The sequence below is a fragment of the Gymnoscopelus braueri genome, assembly GCF_963280865.1.
Source record: "Gymnoscopelus braueri genome assembly, chromosome: 18".
In the NCBI taxonomy this organism is placed as follows: Eukaryota; Metazoa; Chordata; class Actinopteri; order Myctophiformes; family Myctophidae; genus Gymnoscopelus; species Gymnoscopelus braueri.
In genome coordinates, this window is record NC_137618.1 from 32,199,664 (window position 1) to 32,220,242 (window position 20,579).

Sequence of the window (20,579 nt, forward strand, 5' to 3'; positions counted from 1 at the left end):
GGGGAGACATGATGGGAGTTGCGTTCGATCCCTATGACAAGGATCAAATGGTCAATGCACTGTCTGAGTCACTAGGCACCCCTAAATCCGTTTTATGACATGGCTGGGTGATGACATGAGCGATCAACACGGGGACAGTAGCGATTGCAGAATAATCACAAATCATTAGCGGATGCTCGGGGGACACTTACGCTAGGATTTGATAGATGTCCTCTGACCTCCCTTTGCGTAACTTCAAGATCCAAGCACCGGGATTGGCTTTCAGCTGGAAATATCCCTGTTGGGGTTTCAAATGACATGATATTGAGTCCTTGAGAATGTCCTCTGAAAGTGTCAAAAATGGACCCTTGCTGGTCCACTCAGCGTTAAACTAGCACTCTGGATTCCTTCAGGGGTTAAACTATCACTCAGGGACTCCTTCAGGGGGGTCTAAATTGACCCTTACTAGTCTGTAACTCTGACAGTATACAAATGGAACCAAAGCATTTGGTTCCATTTGTATACTGTCAGAGTTAAGGGGAGACCTTGAAATGTAAAGGTTTGGAACCACTGGTCTAACATACGTCAGCAAGTCTTGTAAAATAGAGTCTCTTAGCACCTGTAAGGGTTATGAAGGTGGCTGCTTACCAGGTTGGCCATGACGATGGTGTCCTGCATGAGGGGGTCCCGGCTCATGCCCAAGGTGAACTGCAGGCCTCGGGGTGGCTGGCCAGTTGACAGGTCAAAGCAGTGTCCCTCCAGCAACAGGTGCTCCAGTTCATACTCTGCTGTCACCACCCCACTCACCTGGAGAGAAGACAACATTTACTTCAAAAAACAACAACAAAAAGAAAAAAAAGCAAATCTTTGAATATATATGTTTTTAAAGCGATTTTTTTTTACTTATATCTTTGCTTCTGGGGGTTCTACAAATGTCTTCTAAATTCTAACAGTTAAAAAAACAAATTTATGTTGCTATAGATCGGTGGTTCTCAAACTTCTTCATGTCAAAGACTGAAAATGATATGTATTTGTCCGCGGACCTTATTATTATTTTGTTCCAGGGACCCCCAGAAGCAAAGATATGAGTTAACAAGACCAGGAGACCTGGTTCTGCCAGACCCAGAATGAAGTCCTAGTATGTAACACACCTACAAACCACTTTATAACTGAAGTTCATGATGTCATGAATAGTTCGTGACGAAAGGGGACGTCACGAACTTTTTTTTGGCTGGGGCCGGAGGACAAATGGCCCCTGCCCATGTATGGACGAAACAGGTACAAAGCCTCATGTAAGCCCGACCCCTTGGGTCTGGCAAAAATGTATATGTATTCAAAGATTTGAACAAATCTTCACGATTTTCTTTTTTCAAAAATAGCAGATCTACAAGCTCATAGCGCGGCACTCGGTGCCGTGCTATGAGCTTGTAGATCTGCTATTTCTTAATAGCCAAAGAAATCAGAAAAAATGACACAGATGCGTTCCCGGATTGAATGGGTCGTTAACTGATTATCCATCAATACCTCCTGCATGTGGATGTTGTCTAAGTCATATGGGCTCTGCACAGCCTCCACCATCCAGCTCTCTGGAGTGATCATGTTCAGAGTGAAGAGGGGGGACTCCGGGAGTTCTGTGAATCGGGCCACTGGTCCCGCCGATACGGTGTCGTTGGCTAAGAAACTCACATCGTGCTCCATCACAAAGCGGTAGAAGCTACAAAGAGAGGAAGAAGATCATTATGTATATTTGAGGACGGTGGTAGGTGGGAGTATTGGTCCATTAACCCATTAAGACCTGAAGCCGATTCTACAAATGTCTTCTAAATCCCAACAGTATTCTGAAAAACGTATGTTTCTATGTCAGTGTTGCTCAATCTTTTTCATGTCAAGGACCCCCAAAATGATATGTATTTGGCAGAGGACCCCCATCTCAAATATATATTTTGCTCCAGGGATCCCCAAAAGCAAAGATTTGAGTTAAAAATGTTCGCTTTAAAAGAATATATATTCAAAGATTTGCACACATGTTCACAATTTTTCATAAATAGCAGATCTACAAGCTCATAGCGCGGCACTCGGTGCCACGCTATGAGCTTGTATATTTGCTATTTTTAAATCGCCAGAAGTGTAAAATAATGCTTTTTTAGCTCAAATCAAAAAAATTACACAGACGCATTCCGGGTCTTAATGGGTTAAACAGGAAATGAAAACAATGGAAATTCTAAGGGCACGAACTGAAGCGGTGTCGTGGAATACATGTCGCAGTGCCTTGAGAATAGATAACCCGCGAACACTGCATGGGAGAGCTCTCGGAACTTTGAGCCACCCCACCGTGACAGGAATCCAACTAAAGCACTCGCCTCATCGGCGCGTGCTAAAATGATGACATGTTGTGCAATAGTCTCCTTCTCTAGGACAGCAGACGAGTTCTGTTGTGACAGCTGGGTATATGCAATGTCTTCAAAGTGAGGAATCTAATGCCGTTATTGCTGGTGTTTCTGCTGAGCCAATAACAGAAATATCCGCAGTAGTCTCCGCTCCAGATATGTCCCCCCTCCCAACATTATTATTAGTCAGCACTGTCTTGGAGGTTAGCGTAGGGCTAATCCTTATGCTAATTGCTTTTGTCCTCTGACACTGGGAAGTCATAATGAGTTGGGGATAATGCTCCAGAAGATCAATATTAACCCACAACTTTTTCTTTGCGCTTATATCCCATCCCCACAGGTACATCGTCACATTTTCACATAGGACACATTTTTCAAACTGTGTTTTCAGCCACAGCACCCCCTGGCTTTGTGCGGAGCAGTTAGAGAGGGGCTGTTGACTCAAGGGTGAGAAGGGAGAAGCTACCGCAGCTTATCAAGCTGGAGAGAGAGAGAGGGGGGTTGGACGATTAAATTACTGAGGCATAAACGCTGTCACCAGAGGAAACACTCTTTATTGGATTGGTCCCAATTTGAGGGGTGACCAACTCTCTCCAGGAGGAAAGAAAAAGAGAGAAGAGGAGTAAATCAAGTGCTCTCTCTCACGTCCCCTCTCTGCTCTCCCCAATTTACAATATGCTAGAATATACCAATGAACGTGCGGATTCATATTTGATTCCATTTTTACACAGAATTATATTAACACTCATTGTTTTACTGTGTAGGATCTGTGTAAGTCCACCATTGACAATGGCATCTCCAGGTGTGAGGAATAGAACTCTGCCAAGTGTCTGGCTGTACAGGCCAGAGAGCAAGGAGGAGATGTACTGTATTGTGTTGGTTGTACAACACTTCAGCAGTTTGAATTAGAAAGACTTCCAACTTATCCCCTCATTATTTTCTTAAGGAGGAGACGCAAACCGGTTAACGTTTAGTTTAAAGTATACTTGGAGTCGAAACACGCTGAGTCAGAACTGCTGCAACGGCAGCCTTCTGTTGTTCACATTGGTAGTTACTTCTGTAGTATAATACGGTTTATACGGTAGGAAATATATTTCTACATTGAGTTTACCTTTGTTAACAGCCATTTGGTGTTAAAATTGTTCATTTGATTTCATCTATATTTAGTTCAATAAAATGTTTAAAAAGTAACAATGGGAACTGTTCCTGAAATGAGGGAGTCTAGAACTGAAAATTCATAAGTGCACATTTAAGTGGGCCATCGAGAACTATCACAGACTATGGCCAGGAAATTGCTTAATTTACAACTAGGACCATTATGTAACTACAGTCATTTACATTATTGGTGGCAAACTGCAGACTGCAACCCAAAACTCATTCTGAATCCAATATGTGAATTATCAGCTGCAGGTACATTAGCCTTTAATTCTTAATTAAATATGACCATACAATTCGAGAAGGTAGGGTGTGGAGTTTGTGTGTGGCTGCTGTGGCATGGGGCCATTATAGGCTTCTCCTATGTTCTAGCAGACCACTTGTCCAATTGCCTCAAAATTTTGCAAATAAATCGATCATGGGTCTGGCAATCAAAACATTGCCTTTTCTGTGTACATCCCAGAAAACACTGCATGCATCTACAGCACATGTGCCACGCAAAGATTCTTGCTATTCCTCTAAGCAACCAAACTGGTTGGACTAGCCACATCACTTTCAGCATGGCTCTGTGGTGCAGCTTCTACGCCGCAGACACGCAGCAATCTTGAGTTTTGGTATAGAGCTAATTTTTTCCACGTGCCGCTCTCGGAAAGCAGCCAAATAAGACGGTGAAACATTGTACATTTTGGTCATAATGACATCAGCATTATTTATAGAAGTGATTCCTTTTCACTATTGTTTCAACACCTGTATCGAAATAATAGCACTAGCAGTGTGCAGGCTGAACGTTCATTCTGCTTGAAGTAACTGAAAATATTGATCAGGACAAAGTTCGGCCCACTAATAGATTCATAGAATATTTAGGCTAGACATGCCAGTTTGATATATCAAATAAATGCGCCACATTTTGGCTACTGTTGCTGTTTTTACCTGTAGTCCTCGCCTATATCAGCAATATTTTCCTATTGCACATTTTTACTGTTATATCACTATGCTTTCAATTTTACCTTTACTATAATGGTTGGGTAGTGGGTACAGGATATGATTTAATTTCATTGCTATCAAAGTCAAACTCAATGTGGAAATAATTATCATTCCTGCATAGTCCGAGTATTCAGTGAAGCAGCGGGAACGCTGCCTGTGTGGACAGCAGATGCATGAGAGATGACGATGCCACGCTTAGGTGATGCTTCCAGGGCGTTTCCCAGCAGAAGGATGAACTGCTGTTCATGCATTCAGGGACACTTAACCAAAACAACAGGTAACAGCAGGAAATTCTACCCACTGAGGGACATAGATAATTATACATTTTGTTGAAGGATGAAAAATTCAAAACACAAATCACATAATGAGCAAAATTCACACCATGATCGTACTGATCGTTCATCACCAATTTCAGACTTTGGGTTGTTTTGCTTTTTACTGGTCTTGAAAGGTTTGAAATACAACAGCACACACGCTGTAAGCAATTTACCCCCAATATGAAAGGGGAGGCCCAAAGCAATAAGATGGTGTTATTAAACCATTAAGACCGGGGACGCATCTGTGTCATTTTTAGATTTCTTTGGCTATTCAAAAATAGCAGACATACAAGCTCACAAACTTGTAAAAAAAAGAAATCCAAAAAAAATGTGAAAATGTGTGCAAATCTTTGAATATATACTTTCTAAAGCGAACATTTGCAACTCAAATGTTTGCTTCTGGGGGTCCCTGGAACAAAATATTTGACATATATGTTCGCTTTAAAAATATATATTTTCAAAGATTTGCACACATTTTCACAATTTTTCAAAAGTAGCAGATCTACAAGCTCATAGCGCGGCACTCGGTGCCACGCTATGAGGTTGTATATCTGCTATTTTTGAATAGCCAAATAAATCTTAAAATGACACAGATGCGTTCCCGGCCTTAATGGATTAAGCAGATCGCATCTGTGTGGTACAATCTAACAGACGGAAGCCGAGAGGGAGAGGGAGGGGGCGAGGGGATGCTGCATCTGGTGTGGTCGGAGGAGACATGCACAACCCATACAGCAAGTTTAATTACAACAGGAGCTGCAGCCTTACCTCTTGAGGGGCATCTCGGACAGCTTGGCCCGGCAATTCATAAACACCTGCAGTTTTAGATTGACCACTTGACTGAGCACCTGCAGGAGGCACAGAGGTAGAGACCCAGTTAGTGCTCAGAACAAAATAAACTCAGTTCAGTGGGCAGAGAGGTACAAGTACAAGGCGCGTTATTATTGAGGATGTCTCTGAACTGCCGGTATTTCACTCTATATTCTTTGGACAGGCGAGTGTGCAGAAACAGCAAGCTGAGAGCGAATATGGGGGAAATGTACAACACATGGCTCCGGCTGGAATCGAACCAGACAGTGGCAATTCTATAGGGGGGCAAGGGACGTTTTTTTTTTGGGGGGGGGGGGGTTTACAATATTTTTTTTAACTATATATATTTTTTGCCAATATATAGCAAGTATATGCAGAATATATGCTGCATACATGCCCTATTCAGGTTCATATATGTGCATATATGTGGATATGTAGGAAATATATGTCTCATATATCGCTTATATATGTCCACATATATGCCACATATATTGATAGGTGGCATATTTTTTATAGGTAGGCATATATGTCCACATATATGCCACATATATTGATAGGTGGCATATATTATAGGTGGCATATATGTCTCATGTACATGAGACATATATGCAGATGGCCAATATAAAATATGTCACATAAATGATAAATATATATGTTTCATATATAAAAACATATATGTTAATATATTTCCTTTGCCCCCCCTGCTGGCGGAGGCAAAAATCGCCTATGGAACCAGAGACGTTACAACTACATGGTTGGCACACTATTCATTTACCAACCTGTGCACCCTGACAATACACGTGAAGTGTGAACTGCTTGTGATGCTAATTCAATAAAGTATGTTATGCAGCATAAACTCTGCTGCATAATACCAGTGGAAAATTCACACTGCCGAGGGAGTGGCTGCTAGAGCTGGCTGGCTCGCTGGCTGACCCTGGTGGGGAGGGGAGTCAACTTATTGTATTCACAGCAGTCACATAACAGTTGCATCAACACAGCTAGCCTCCAGCGAGCCCTGGGAAATGTTTAGAGCACCAATGGGTTTGTGTCAGTGAATCATCATCTTCCAGGGGCAGAAAAACTGTTCTAAACTAGAATAATGTGCTCCTCGGACCACAGGTCTCCGCCAGGCCAGGTAGGTTATTGTGGGCCAGCAATGTAAAACGAGCATGTCATGCAAACTTTGAAAGCCAATCGTAGTCGGAAAAGAATCCGAATAATGTGACAGATCTTGATCACATGACTACAGAGAGATATATGGTGGACCAAAACTGTGTTTTGCAAAGAACACGCAGAATGGCGTTAATATTGTCACGTAGAAATGGCCGTGGCCTATTTGGGGAGTTGCGTAATGATCCAAAGGAATCCAGGGGAAAAATAAGAAGATTAGATTCGCGAAAACATAGTCTTGGCCATGCCTTCGGCCATGCGGGGACAATAACTCATGGTCAAATAATAAACACATATAACACACCTCATTGTAGCCTGCAAAGTCTAGGCAACACCGTCTTCATACAGTAAAGTGAAGGACTTTTTTTTTTTTTTACACTTGTCCATAAAAGATGGCATGCTGAGAATGCTGCCTGTCAGAATATACAAAGTATATAAAAGAATGAACAAGACACAAAAGGTCAAAACACATATACAATATGTGGACGATGGAGGGAAAAAATGGAAAAAACCTTTAGCTGAACTTTTGGCCTTTCAGAGGTTCTTTTGAGTCTATCTCTCTCTCTTTCACTTCTGTGATTTCTTTTTTTTTTCATGTCCTTGTCCTTGCAAGAAAGAGGAAAGAGGAATCAAATGCGGAGTGCAGAAGAAAAGGAGACATCTTACAATCAGCAGAGACGACATCTTCTGTGCGTCCCTGGTGAGGGGGTCGACGGCGGCCACCACGTCGTAGGAGACCTGGTTCTCCAGGGGGGACAGATGGAGCACGCTGTGGAGGAGGGAGAGAGCACGCCCCGTACCTTAGTCAGCACATTTACTCAACACAATTAAAAAAAGGAAGATTGCACTCTGCAAAAAAATTATGATCTGGCAACACTGCAGACAGGAATGAGAGCTGTCTTGACAGAAACCTTGTATTTCCAATATTTCATCTTTTTATGTTATTTTCATAAATGAATGCCCTAAATTATACTTTACTGTATGACAGTGAATACGAATAGCCCCATCTACTGTACCAGCTCACAATGCGACATGGGAGCTTGTAGATTTAAAAAACAAATTGCAGATAAAGATGTGCCCAAAATAAGTACACCAGGTTTAAAGTATTTATGTCTGTTTGTGGGTTCTATAAATGTTGAACCAATGAAAAGTATTAACAAGAGCTAATGACTAAATAATGACTACACTGCATCCACTGGAACCCAGGGTCCTGGATGCAGTGTAGTTATTATTTATTTTGAAAATAAAAGGTTTCCACCCAACAGCGACGATAAGCAAACTAGCGAAAGCGCCATTCCTCACCTGTGGCTGTCGTGGACAAAGTGAATGTCCCTTCTGGACTCTCCTTTAGGGGCTGCAGTGAGGAGGGCATCAACCTTCATGACCAAATCACTGGCTCTGGGGGACAGAAGGGTGCAACATGGCCAGTCAATCACATGTTAATGATACTTGTTAGTCGGACCGTCAGCAAGAGTACCACACAATGTGATCTCAAGCCGTTTTCAGTAGGTGGCAACATACGTCAGTCAGACGGCTGCCGTGTAGCAGTGGTTTTCTAACTTTTTGTGCCTAAGGCACACCAATGGGTATGTCAAAATATCAAGTTACACCTGTATTCATCGAAAACAGGTGATCTACTAAAATCAATGAAAATCTATATAATCTATGAATCTATGAAAATGTGTGCAAAAAATAAAATAAATACTTTTTCTTTTTTACATTTCTGAAAATTGGGACACCAGCTTCATAGTGGCTAAAATATTTTTTGTTATGGTATATAAATCGCCTCTCTATTGAGAAATTAGTGTGCATAATATCCTATCCCATTATATATTAAGGAAACCTCTGTCAGTCAGTGGGTTGAGCAATTGATCTGAACTTGCACACGGGCATTGACCAGTAGCATATTATGCAGACAGCCATAAAGCCCATTTTTCACTTACCCAAAATGTAAGCTTTTTATTGGCGTTTTAGTGTAAACACCGGAGATTCTGAGTTTGGGCTATGGGATTTGTTGTCGTGGTTACAGCCCCACAGGCTATGGGGAAAAAATCCGATCGCGATAATCTAGCCTCGCGTGGCCAGACAATATCACACGACACACTGCGTGGATATTAGTCTGGTCCCTATCAACGATAGATTTTTTTCCAAGGGGCGGTTACAAAAAGATCCAAACGGACTCTATTGGTTAGACCTAAACCAATCAGAGCAGTGCTTCCTTGTTCACGAACTAATCAGAGCAGTGCTTCCTTGTACGTCATTGCTCCAAATAAGGTGATAAGCCCGCCCACATTTGGATACTGGGCCCTGGTTGGCTCCACACCACTGCGGAGGGAGAGTAATGGAATCTCTATGGAGGGGGGCCAGACCTAATCTGCCGAGGGCTAAAGTGCGATGCGATTTTGCAAAGGCAGATTCGGCTGGAACCAGGCTAGCGATAATCCGTTCCATAATTGCAGCCAGTTGAAAATAGCATGTTTCGCCAAAAATACATAGTAAAAAAAAAAAGTACACAGGAGCCGAGATACAGGATTTTAACCAGGAAGTGAATGGAGCAGTAAATCTTCGGATCACGTCATCTTGGGTTTTGGACGTTCCCCCCCCCCCCCCAAAAAACCCTGATATAATTGGCAGATAACGGGTTGGATTTGCATTCACGGATATAACTGTGAATGGCAGGTAATGTGTTAAATATATAATTCATCACTTTTTATATAGTTGTATATATTACAATAGTAATGCGTTCTTGTCACAAAATCCCTTGAACACCAGTTTGAGAACCACTACTCTAGAGAAATCACCACTTCCACCATGAAAGGGGACTCAGTTTGAATACAAAACTTACCGTATATTGAAGAGTTCAGAGAGACAAGGCCAGGAAAGTGAGACAGAGAGATATAAGGTACAGACAAACTGACAGAGACTCGACAGGCTGTGGTCTGAAATAGGTAATAACCTCTAGTTTGAGGGCGAGTTCCATGCAGGCGCTAACACAATCTACCGCCAGCACTGAGATTCCCATGTATTTTGAGCAGAAAGTAAACCATCACTGTGGATGTGGCGTTCCTGATGTGGGTATATCGGCAATATTCTGCTGATAATGTATACGTGTGACTAATGTAGGCATATCTAACTGGCCTCCCCCCAAAAAAAGACTGGGTTGAACACAGCCCAAAATAAATGGCAATATAAAATGCAATAAAAGCCAGTGTTCTTGAGGTGGGTTGTCCCTTTTCATTAGCCCCTCCTAGAACTGCTGCTGTGTGTCAAAGTTGCGAACTCCGCAACTGTGCTTGTGATGAACATTAATGCCTAATTTATACTAAGGTTAACAACAGGTATAAATCATCCTGAACACTTTAGTTGTGAACTCTAGTTTGAACCACCTTCAAAATAGAGGCCAGTAACTATCACATAATGGTGTGATGATTACAGCCACAAACGAGGAAGCAAGACACAGACAGACAGCCCAGTTGAAAAATCAATGAGACAAGAGGAAATAAAACATACTGTTTTGCCTTCATCCCCATCTGTTTGACTTTGGCTTTGACTTTCTCTGCTGAGGTGCTCAGTGTAATCTTCTCTAACAAATGGAAATCCTCCACAGTGAATTCCTCCTGCTCTTCAAACGGCCCCAGGATCTAACATGGAGGAGATAACACAGATGGAACAAGAAGGTTCAGAATCTCACATCGACATGTATTATTTACCATTTATGTCAGGGAGGTTTTGAGCCTAATGCCTGATTTACACTTCGTTACGCACGTGTCGCGCACGTGCACCAAAAATAGCAAATCTTCAAGCTCTATAGATTGTCTATTTTCAGCAGTGGTGGAAAAAAGTCCTCAAATGTTTTACTTAAGTAAAAGTATCAATACTGCAATGTAGAAGTACTCTGTTACAAGAAAAAGTCTGGAATTCAAAGTTTGCTTGAGTAAAAGTACAACAGTATTGGTATCAAAATGTACTTAAAGTACCAAAAGTAAAAGTACTAAAATGTTTGAAAATAGCAGATCTACAAGCTCACAACGCGTCGCGATGCGACGCGTTGTGAGCTTGTAGATCGGCTATTTTCAAAAAGCCTATGTATAAAATAAGGCTAAAGTGGTTAATATATGTTTTATAATATAATAATTGATAATTGCAAACTAATTAGTAACTAAAGTTTTCAAATAATTGTAGTGGAGTAAAAGTACAATATTTGCCTCTGAGATGTAGTGGAGTAGAAGTAAAAGTACAGAAATTTGGAAATACTCCAGTAAAGTAGAAATACCTCAAAATGGTACTTAAGTACAGTACTTGAGTACATGTACTTAGTTACTTTACACCACTGAGTATAAATCACTATTAATTTGAAGGACATTGTTTTCTCTTTTGTCAAGAGTGTTTGTGGATTCAGTCTCTCCACCTCTACTCTTCCTCTTCTTTTGGGAGGAGAGCGTCCTCGGCTGACTCTGTCACTGCTGCAGCGGAATGTAAAATGATATTAATTGTTACTGCCATCTCAGGGGTTGGCCTCTTCATCTGTCGTTGTCAGCACTGCTGCTGCTGAGACATCAGTCATCAGCTCTACACAGTGATAACACGGACACCATGTACACTTGCTGAATACACCATGCATGCAGCACATGCATGGACACATGCATTTACGTGCGCATACTCTACTCACACACTCGGGCACTGCACACACTTAGTTGCGCCGCCTTCTCGCACACATGCACGCACAAATTGAATGCGATTTACGCCACTCGTGACCTTTGGGAAACAGTTGGCATGCTGACAGGAGCACACTCAAAACACAGAAAGGAAAGCACTCCTAAACGCAGCAGCTTAGAATAATCTATAAAGCACCTCCGCACTGTGAAATCATGAGAATGACAATTAACCAGTGCTTTATCTCCCTCAAAACGTGCCACATGTAAAAAGAGAGTATATCTGCACACCGTTCTCAACTCTTCTTACGGTTTTCACTTTTCAAAAGATTTTCAGAAATTCTCAAAAATAAATTCAAAATAAATGCAGAAATATTTGACATTTTTCAAAAACAGTGTTAATTGGTTAATTCATAATGTATTCTTTGTTAAGTTTGTGTCCAGGGGAGACACCAAATTTCTCTTTTGGGACTCGAGTTGAAAAAGATTGGGAACCCCTGCTGTAATGATATTGGGAGGGACCTGATCTGTATCCGCCCACCTCTTTGTTCTCATTCATGTACCTGACAAAGACCACAATGGTTGAAATATTGTTCACTTAAATTTCACTTTGGGGGGCATTGAAAACAGTGTGCGAATATCCTATCTTCTTTTCTTGTTTAAATTGCCCCTGTTTAAATACCCCGTTTAATTACATTGGATGTGTGTGTACTCTCGGACATGGTTGGTTGGTTGTTACCTGCAAGCCGCTGAGCCTGTCCTTTTTTGAACTGTTGTAGAACAGGAGGAGGAGGGCTCTACTCACCCTGCCGTTGCTGACCACTGCCCTCTGTCCAGGACCCAGCTTCAGGATGTCTCTACAGAACAGCTGCTGACTGCTGATAAAATCCACCTCCATCGTGTTGAACTTCTTTTCAAAGGCATCTTGATCCATGCCCTGTATATGGGTTGAACAGCAACGGTTTGTTTAGGAGTGGTATTGCCCACTGGCGTCAGAAGACAATATGAAAAATGATATGACAGGCTACCTCAAGGACACCGCTCCCATTCCTGCCTATCCAAAACACAATCTGAGTGACGTATTGACATGAAGTATGATGTATGCGGGAGCGAGAAATCCCTCAGTCATTTGCAGGATCATTAAAGCCCTGCGTCAGAGCAATCATTATGGTTCTCAAACATAAATATTTCAGCCAGAGCATCGAGCTGTCAGAAATGCACATACATGAAAATTAAAGATCAATTTGTAATTAATCTAACAAACTTTTAATTAAACCTTGGCCATTTTGTCTATAACAAATCAGGCGTGGGAGTGCAGAAGGTTTGTGGAGGTTATTAGTTTCTCCAGCATTTCTCTCCTCAGGAGAACAGGTGAAATACCAATAATGTCAGCAGCACAACTCTGTCAGCAAGTCTGTCTGGCAGCCAATAATAAACTCACGTCCCCGACTCAGGGTCCCAACTCACACAGCCACCGCCTACCTATCTTTCCACCGCTATTGGAAGCCAAATCTCTCCCATAGTTAAAGTAGAGGGGTAATTGAAGGCTGCTTTGCTGTGGTCAGACCACAGGCATGGGGCTATGTGACAGAGTCCTTATCCATATTGTAGCTGGTGGCACATTGGCTATTATTTGTCACTAATGAGGGCAGACATGGGGCTTTCTGTTCAGCTGATCAAACCGTGGGAAGATGTTTGATACGTGCACCGCTGTGTGGGCTGGTGCCATGCGCTGGCACTCCGAGACAGAGTACGTACAGATGAAAGCACCTGTGGCTGTAGAACTGCCATGAGCAGGACAGTGATGGTCAGGCTCGGTCAGGCACAACTGAATCACACAGCCATGAACAGCAAGCAGCAGCTTGGCTAGTCATCTCTGGGGACCAGGTATCCACCAACACTTTTTTTAAATTTAAAGATTCTGCACGATGTGCCTGCCTTGTGCTGGCCCCCTGACAGATCAAGTGGAACTGACAGTGAGTAGGCTGGCATCCACAAGCTAAGGAGCATCAGGTGTGCGGCTAGGCGACATTCAAGAGAGAATTTTGTGCTCATCTATCACCATTTTCCCCCTGCAAGGGGATTAACCACATGAACCCTAGTCTCCCTATTCTGGGCATGTCATAATAGTCGAACATTGGGCAAAAATAGGCGAATGAATGAATGAGTAAAGCTACATTTAGCAACAAATATTAAGGATTGGAAGCCAGGCCAGAACCATAATATTCAGTCATTGTGATCCTTCAATAATTATCATGGAAGAGAGATTTACAAACACAAAAAATGAATAGGTGAAAGAAATAAGTCGTGGAAAGAGTTCCCTACAATCTTGTTCCATTTTCTTACCTGGCTGATTGGCAGGAGCAGGTCTTTCATCCTGGCTCCTTGTTGGAGGAGCAATATGCTCTCCTCTTTCAGGAGTTTCTGGAGAAACTCTGCAGCAACCTTGTTCTTCTGGGTAAGGAGGGAGGCCCAGACGGCCTTGTAGATCACAGTATTCTCTTCAGTGGGTTTACCGCTGGGGTTATCAATCACCCCCACACGCAGTCCAGAGCTGGCCTTCTGCACACACAGACATGAGTACAAACATGTACAGTATGAATGCCCGTGCACGCACACGCACACACACACACACACACAAAACCACATATTCTCATATTTCCCCAGACTGTACAGTAGGTGTCATAGAGGAAGGGAGCAGAGAGTTTATTGCCCTAATCTAACAGCAAAGGGTTGTGCTAGTAAGTCCATCTACTCAAAAGTGAGGAATTTTATTTTCCACAACAAAAACAAGATAATAATGCCCATTTGCTAAGTGCACTTCCTATTATTGCAACATATTGCTTATTTATATAACACAACCCATTACTTTTCACGTACATCTGTGCAGAACATCTTTAAAAAGACGGTGGACATACTGCACGAGTGAGACTAAATCATTTTACTCTTGTATCAGTTTTGAAAATGGTTCTGGTGTTTACCCATAATCGTCCTGAAAAATCCTCCTTTTTGATGCCTTTCCGTTACCAAACATTGCAATGTGTAACCGCTTCATTTACATGACGAATGTTTTGCTGAGAAAAGTGCCAACACATTTTGTGGGCCAAGACGGGCCAAAGTAGAAAGTGTCCCTGATGAATTCTACACGTTTGTTCCTTCCTGGATTCATGACGACTGCAGCAATGCATCGGTATGAGAGTCAGGCGACAAAATTCAAAGTAAATCATTTATGAAATCAACATCAATGCTACTGCACAGTAATACAGTAGATGTTGAACCCTTACAGATCCCTTTGGTTCCATTTGTTCTCAGAGTTAAACATAATACTGAGGATTTGACTGTGCATTGATGTGCAAACAACTGAGGATTTGACTGTGCATTGATGTGCAAACAACTGCAAATCAGTGAATGTGTATGAAGTTAAGAATGAACAGAAAGCATCTCACCACATGTTTCAGGGCATTGAGAAACAGCCTTCTTCCGGACTCCTTCTCAAAATCGCCAACTATCCACGTGGTCACACCACACATGCCGTCCTCATCTGAAGCAGAAGAGAAAAGATACCATTGAAATAAATATTGTATGGCATGTCACATTGTATATCTATCATGTTCAAATACCATTTGGATAGCAGTGAGGAGAATGTGCTCTGTGACTACATAATCAATACGCCTGTCAATCCACCCTTGCATTTAGGTGTAGCCCTAAAGGCAAGTGTGTTTCATACAATTTACCCTTCCAATCTTGATCCTAATGCTTAGCTTGCTTTTAGTGTTGCTAATCCTTTAAAAGGGTCTTCACGCTAGCTGTACACCGACAGTGAGATGGCAGCAATCAAGTAAATGAAATACAGTGTGTGTGTGTGTGTGTGTGTCACACACGTCCAAAAGTAAGGCAGATAGAGAGAAAGATGGGGCAAGAGTGAGAGAGAAGAACAGTGAGAAACTGAGAGATCCCGGACAGACAGCTATTAGCTGAGAATTGTGATACCCGTCATGGCTTTATTTCCTCAGTCAGTCAGTAAGGCAGACAACCCATAAGGCAGTCAGTCAGTCAGTCAGGTACTGTAGTGAGCGAGACACAGAAAATGGTCATTCAGACTGCTGTTTTTTTTTAAATAGACCTACAAAAGCTACACCATCCCTTAAAAAATGTGGATCACTGGCTTCTTTCAAAACAGGCCTGAAAATCTATTTACCAGGAGGTAAACTCAGGAAGGAGGGGACATTCACTGCCGTAATTTTGTAGCTTTTTCTCCTTAGTACATAATACATATAGTGTTTTATATTTGTTGATGATATGTATTTTTGTTTTATTTGTATGCTATGTTGTTGAAGTGAATACATGGGACCCAGGACTTTGTCCCCAGGTTGCGTTATCCTTTTAGCCTAAATGTCTGACTACCTCATGCTGTTTACATTTCTGACTAATAAAGTATTCAATCAATCAAATAAAAATAAAAACTCAACACTTGCATGACACATTGAGAACTTGTAGGTTGGTTCATTTCGTATAATTCATGCTTAAAATGGTTTCATCTTGACGCGGATCTTTGCTCTGACTCTGAACTATGCTCAGTCAGTTAAGGGCACTGCAGTAAGAGAGACAATCAGTCATTCGGTAAGGTACTCAGTCAGTCAGTCAGTCAGTCAGGTACTGTAGTAAGAGAGACAATCAGTCATTCAGGAAGGTACACAATCAGTCAGTCAGTCAGTTAGTTACTGCAGTAAGTGAGATAATTAGTCATTCAGTGAGGCAGGCTAGCATAGCTACACTCCAGTCTTGGGCTGTGAAGTGTTGGCTCTGATGACAGACCATTGGCCTAAAGCCAATCAGCAAACCCAGCAATTATCTTGCTGGACGCACAGCCTGTCTCTGCGTCCAAAGGGCAATTTCACACTTTCACAGATCCGCTTCAATGTAGCAGTGTATAATTAATTTGTGTTTAGACACCATTTGCTTTTGTGATGTTTGACAAGCAAATGGTTAGGCACTTCAGCTCGGTTATAAATGCTCAAAACAAATTATTTAACACATTTGACCATAATCACAACAGTGGTATTATTTAGTGAGAGTGAGAATTGATCTAATATGTTGACCAGCAAGCGTCGCATTAAATGATAAGTGACCTCTCTCACCATTTTTTGTAAAGTACTTCATTCTCTTAGCCACCACGGATGTCTTGTCCCTGGAGTCCAGGAATGAAAACATAGTTGTGTCCTCCCAATCATCTACAACTACAAAGGAAAGGGAAATCTGTTCAGAAGGTAAAATCACTTGGAAAGGCTGAAGTATTAGGGAAATTAAGCCATTAAGACCAGGAACGCATCTGTGTCATTTCAGATTTCTTTGGCTATTAAAAATATGGCAGATATACAAGCTCATAGCGTGGCACTTGTGCCGCGCTATGAGCGAAGTGCCACGCTATGAGCTTGTACGCTATGAGCTTATACGCTACGAGCTTGTAAATCTGCTTTTTTTTTTGTTATCGTGAAAATGTGTGCAAATCTTTGAATTTTAAAGCGAACATTTGTAATTCATTCATCATTTAGATGGGGGTCCATGGCCAAATACATATCATTTTGGGGGTCCTTGACATGAAAAAGTTTGAGCACCACTGATATAGCAACATAAGTTTAAAAAAAAAACTGCTAGGATTTAGAAGACATTTGTAGATGCGTCCCCGGATTGAATGGATTAAAGTCTGGAGCTTAAATGTATGAAGCAGGAGTTAAGAGTACGTGGAGAGGATGTGAAGTCCAGGTATTTTCTGTCCGTGCTGAGAATGCGAGGGTTGATCCTGGGCACTACATTAGCCTGGTCCATCAGGTGGTCCACTACATCAATGCCCTCAGTCAATTGACCCTTGGTACGAGATAATAGTCACATGATTGTTAATGTTACCATACATAATACTGTACTATAAGGCCAATATGAAGGATCATCAATAGTGTAGCCATTTCTTTACTTTGTATTCATCCAGGATAAGCGTTCACAATGTTATGGAACCAAAACGAAATTTTATTCAAATTAAAAAATAACTGACCTTCGAGCTCAAAACGTGTCACATCGCAATGCTTTTTGAGCTTGTAGATCTGCTATTTTTTGCTACTTTTGTGTGACACTGTAGTATGACTAAGTAGGGCATTGATTTACCAAAAAACATAAAAAGTTGAAATATGGAGATAAGACGTTTCTGCCCGACAGCAACGCTATGCTGGACACATCAATAAATTACATTTTTACTGTAGCTCTGGATCTTTATGTGCATCCAAGCACATCATCAATCCAAAGTTACACATTGTCATAAGTCCACAAAATTAATTTACGGTAATTAGATACGAGAAGGTTAACCACATGAACCCTTGCGTCCGTATTCTGGGCATGTCATGACAGACGAACCTTCGGCGAAATGATTCGGAGTAGAAGGACAAAATCATAGAGCCCTGGAGGATTCAGGTCGATAGGTTTACTGTAAGTGGTTAAGCCCTATTTATGTATTTATTTTATTAAGAATTGAGTGTTTCTGTTATACACATGCAGCGTCCTACCATGAATACAGCTCTCTGGAAGACGTTGGTGGCGTCCATGATGCGCTGCAGCAAGATGGTCTCCAGCTCATCGGGGTCCGTCTCATCAGGGCTGAGAGGGACCCCGTTGAACAGAGCGAGAGGAAGGGATCCCAGCCCAGTCTTCTTGTGGAACTGGGCACCTGTCTAAGAGCAGATAGGGGTCAATGACTTACATTCATAGCCATTTCTTTTTCATCTTAACCCATTCGATCCGGGAACACATCTGTGTCATTTTTAGATTCCTTTGGCTATTCAAAAAATAGCAGATATGTATGTGAAAATGTGTGCAAATCTTTGGATATATATGTTTTTTAAAGAGACAAATGTCTTCTAAATCCTTTTTCTTTTTTTTTTTACTTATGTTGCTATAATATCAGTGGATCTCAAACTTTTTTCATGTCAAGGACCACCCAAAATTATATGTATTAGGCCGCGGACCCCCATCTGAAAATATGTTGTTCCAGGGACCCCCATGCAGATACACAAGCTCTATGAGCTTGTATATCTGCTATTTTTTTAATAGCCAAAGAAATCTTAAAATGACACAGATGCGTTCCCAGTCTTAATGGGTTAAAAACCAAGTGAGATTCTAAGGACATACATTCAGGCATCAAATCAAGAGGGAAAAGAAAAAAGAACACATTTTTTATTTCCTTACCTTTCTTTTGTCGTCATACTCGGAATCGACTCCGAGAATCCGCTCAGCGTTGGCTTTGGGGAATTTTCTCTTCAGGTAAGAAGAGACGGTATCGACAGACAGCGTCTCTCCTACGTCTACTTTGCTGTACATCTGCAAGAGCGTGAAAAAGGCAGACCAGAGTTGACCATCATTCATCTTTACATTCCTGCCACTGCTTATAACCTCCACCTCTCTGCTGATGCCGGAGGTGAAATCTTCTCCCTCCGTCTAGTCCAATAATGTCTCAGGCAGTCGAGCAAAATAAGTGTCCAACAAATGAATGACTTCAGCAGCCTAATGAAATGTGAAATTGCGCGCATTGCACTGAGAATTGATTTTTTTTAAATCTTTAACTTTACTCTCCCCATTTAGCCCATTAAGACCTGGAACGCATCTGTGTCACTTTAGATTTCTTTGGCTATTCAAAAATAGCAGATATACAAGCTCATAGCGCGGCACCGAGTGCCACGCTATGAGCTTGTAGATCTGCTATTTTTGAATTTTTTTTTTTCAAAAATCTGTTAGGATTTAGATTTTTTTTAAAAGAATCGCCTCAGGTCTTAATGGGTTAGTCATCATGCCAAATTCCAATAGCCATGTGTATAGTGTATAGTCCCTGTCACTGCCAATCCCTACTGTTGAACTGGGAAGGGTGTGGACAACCACATGTCTCCTTCAATACACATGAGAGTCACCAGGCGCCTCTTTTCACCTGACAGTGAGGAGTTTCACCCACAGGGCATAAACACGTGTACAGTAGAGGAACACGATAACGCTACGATAACAGACCACCCCGTAGGAGTCACTATAGTTCAGTGCAGACAAGAGAACCAATTCGGGAGGCACCGTGGATGAATTGAACCCCAGTGTCCCACGGCGGTGGGCAGGAACTTTACCGCTGCGCCACCCGGATGCTTAGCAGTAGTACTTACGGAAACCATAGAGATCAGAGCCTGGGATAGATCATACTCTTCTGCAATGTAATTCAGCAGTCTGTAAAAGGCAACCCCAGCATCAGAGAAGCCATCGATCTCCTCTTCCGTGTTGACAACAAACACAAATCCAATTCTAGAAGAAGTGAGAGAATAACAGGTATTCAATTTTGCCGGTGACGTGAGAGTCACCATCTGGTGAAGATGGTGAGTGCAAAGAATGCAGGGTAAACAGATGTACAACCTTGGCTGAGCCAGGACATACTGTACCTGAGAGGAATCTTATGCTTGTAGAAAAGCTCTGCAAGTTTCACCAGCTCGATGCTGTCTTCTTGTACTGGATCAAGGAACAGTACCTGACACAGACACATATACACACACACACAATTTTATATTGGTATATATAAAATGTACTCAGCGTTGTCTGGGTTAAATATGCACAAAGCAATATGTTTGAATGGTTATATAGGCAATTTTAATAAAAAAATGTATTGATCCTTAGCAAATATATCACACATGTATGTGAAGGAAGCAGTACTGCTTACACCTGCGGTTAGTGAAGCCAGTGGAGTCCGTGGTGCCAAGAAACACACCCCAATGACGGAGTGACATCAAACTGTGTCTCTCCCTCTCTCTGTATCTCTGTCTGTGTGTGGTGTGGTGTGGTGTGGTGTGCATGCACGCGGGTTATGTTGTCATGTTTAGTGTATTGTTGTTAATCAGACTTCAACTGAACGGCATCTCTCTCATGCCCGTGCACATGAATGCACGACATACTGTAGGTGCACGGCCTCACTGATTCTCTCTCCCTCTGTCCGGTGCACTGCGTGGGGTATGTTGTCACGTTTAGTGGTGTTAATCAGACATATACTTTAATTGAATGGCATCTCCGACATATACTTTGATTGAATGGCCTCTCTCTCTCTCTCTCTCTCTCTCTCTCTC

The 20,579-nt window shown here is 41.9% G+C and overlaps 1 protein-coding gene across 5 annotated transcripts in view; it reads right to left on the minus strand.

The window, feature by feature from the left end:
* uggt2 (UDP-glucose glycoprotein glucosyltransferase 2) overlaps positions 1–20,579 on the minus strand; it is a 54,300-nt gene that overhangs the window by 17,395 nt on the left and 16,326 nt on the right. For all 5 annotated transcript variants that reach the window (XM_080412868.1, XM_080412867.1, XM_080412864.1 and 2 more), the window contains exons 15-30: positions 19,905–19,990; positions 19,635–19,770; positions 18,682–18,813; positions 18,003–18,167; positions 17,193–17,316; positions 16,590–16,688; positions 14,898–14,992; positions 13,798–14,013; positions 12,257–12,388; positions 10,310–10,440; positions 8,102–8,197; positions 7,466–7,568; positions 5,588–5,667; positions 1,504–1,693; positions 628–786; positions 192–277 (exon numbers count right to left, since the gene is read on the minus strand). In XM_080412868.1, coding sequence (XP_080268994.1) covers positions 192–277; positions 628–786; positions 1,504–1,693; positions 5,588–5,667; positions 7,466–7,568; positions 8,102–8,197; positions 10,310–10,440; positions 12,257–12,388; positions 13,798–14,013; positions 14,898–14,992; positions 16,590–16,688; positions 17,193–17,316; positions 18,003–18,167; positions 18,682–18,813; positions 19,635–19,770; positions 19,905–19,990 — 2,030 coding nt within the window. The remainder of the gene's footprint in view (positions 1–191; positions 278–627; positions 787–1,503; positions 1,694–5,587; positions 5,668–7,465; positions 7,569–8,101; positions 8,198–10,309; positions 10,441–12,256; positions 12,389–13,797; positions 14,014–14,897; positions 14,993–16,589; positions 16,689–17,192; positions 17,317–18,002; positions 18,168–18,681; positions 18,814–19,634; positions 19,771–19,904; positions 19,991–20,579) is intronic.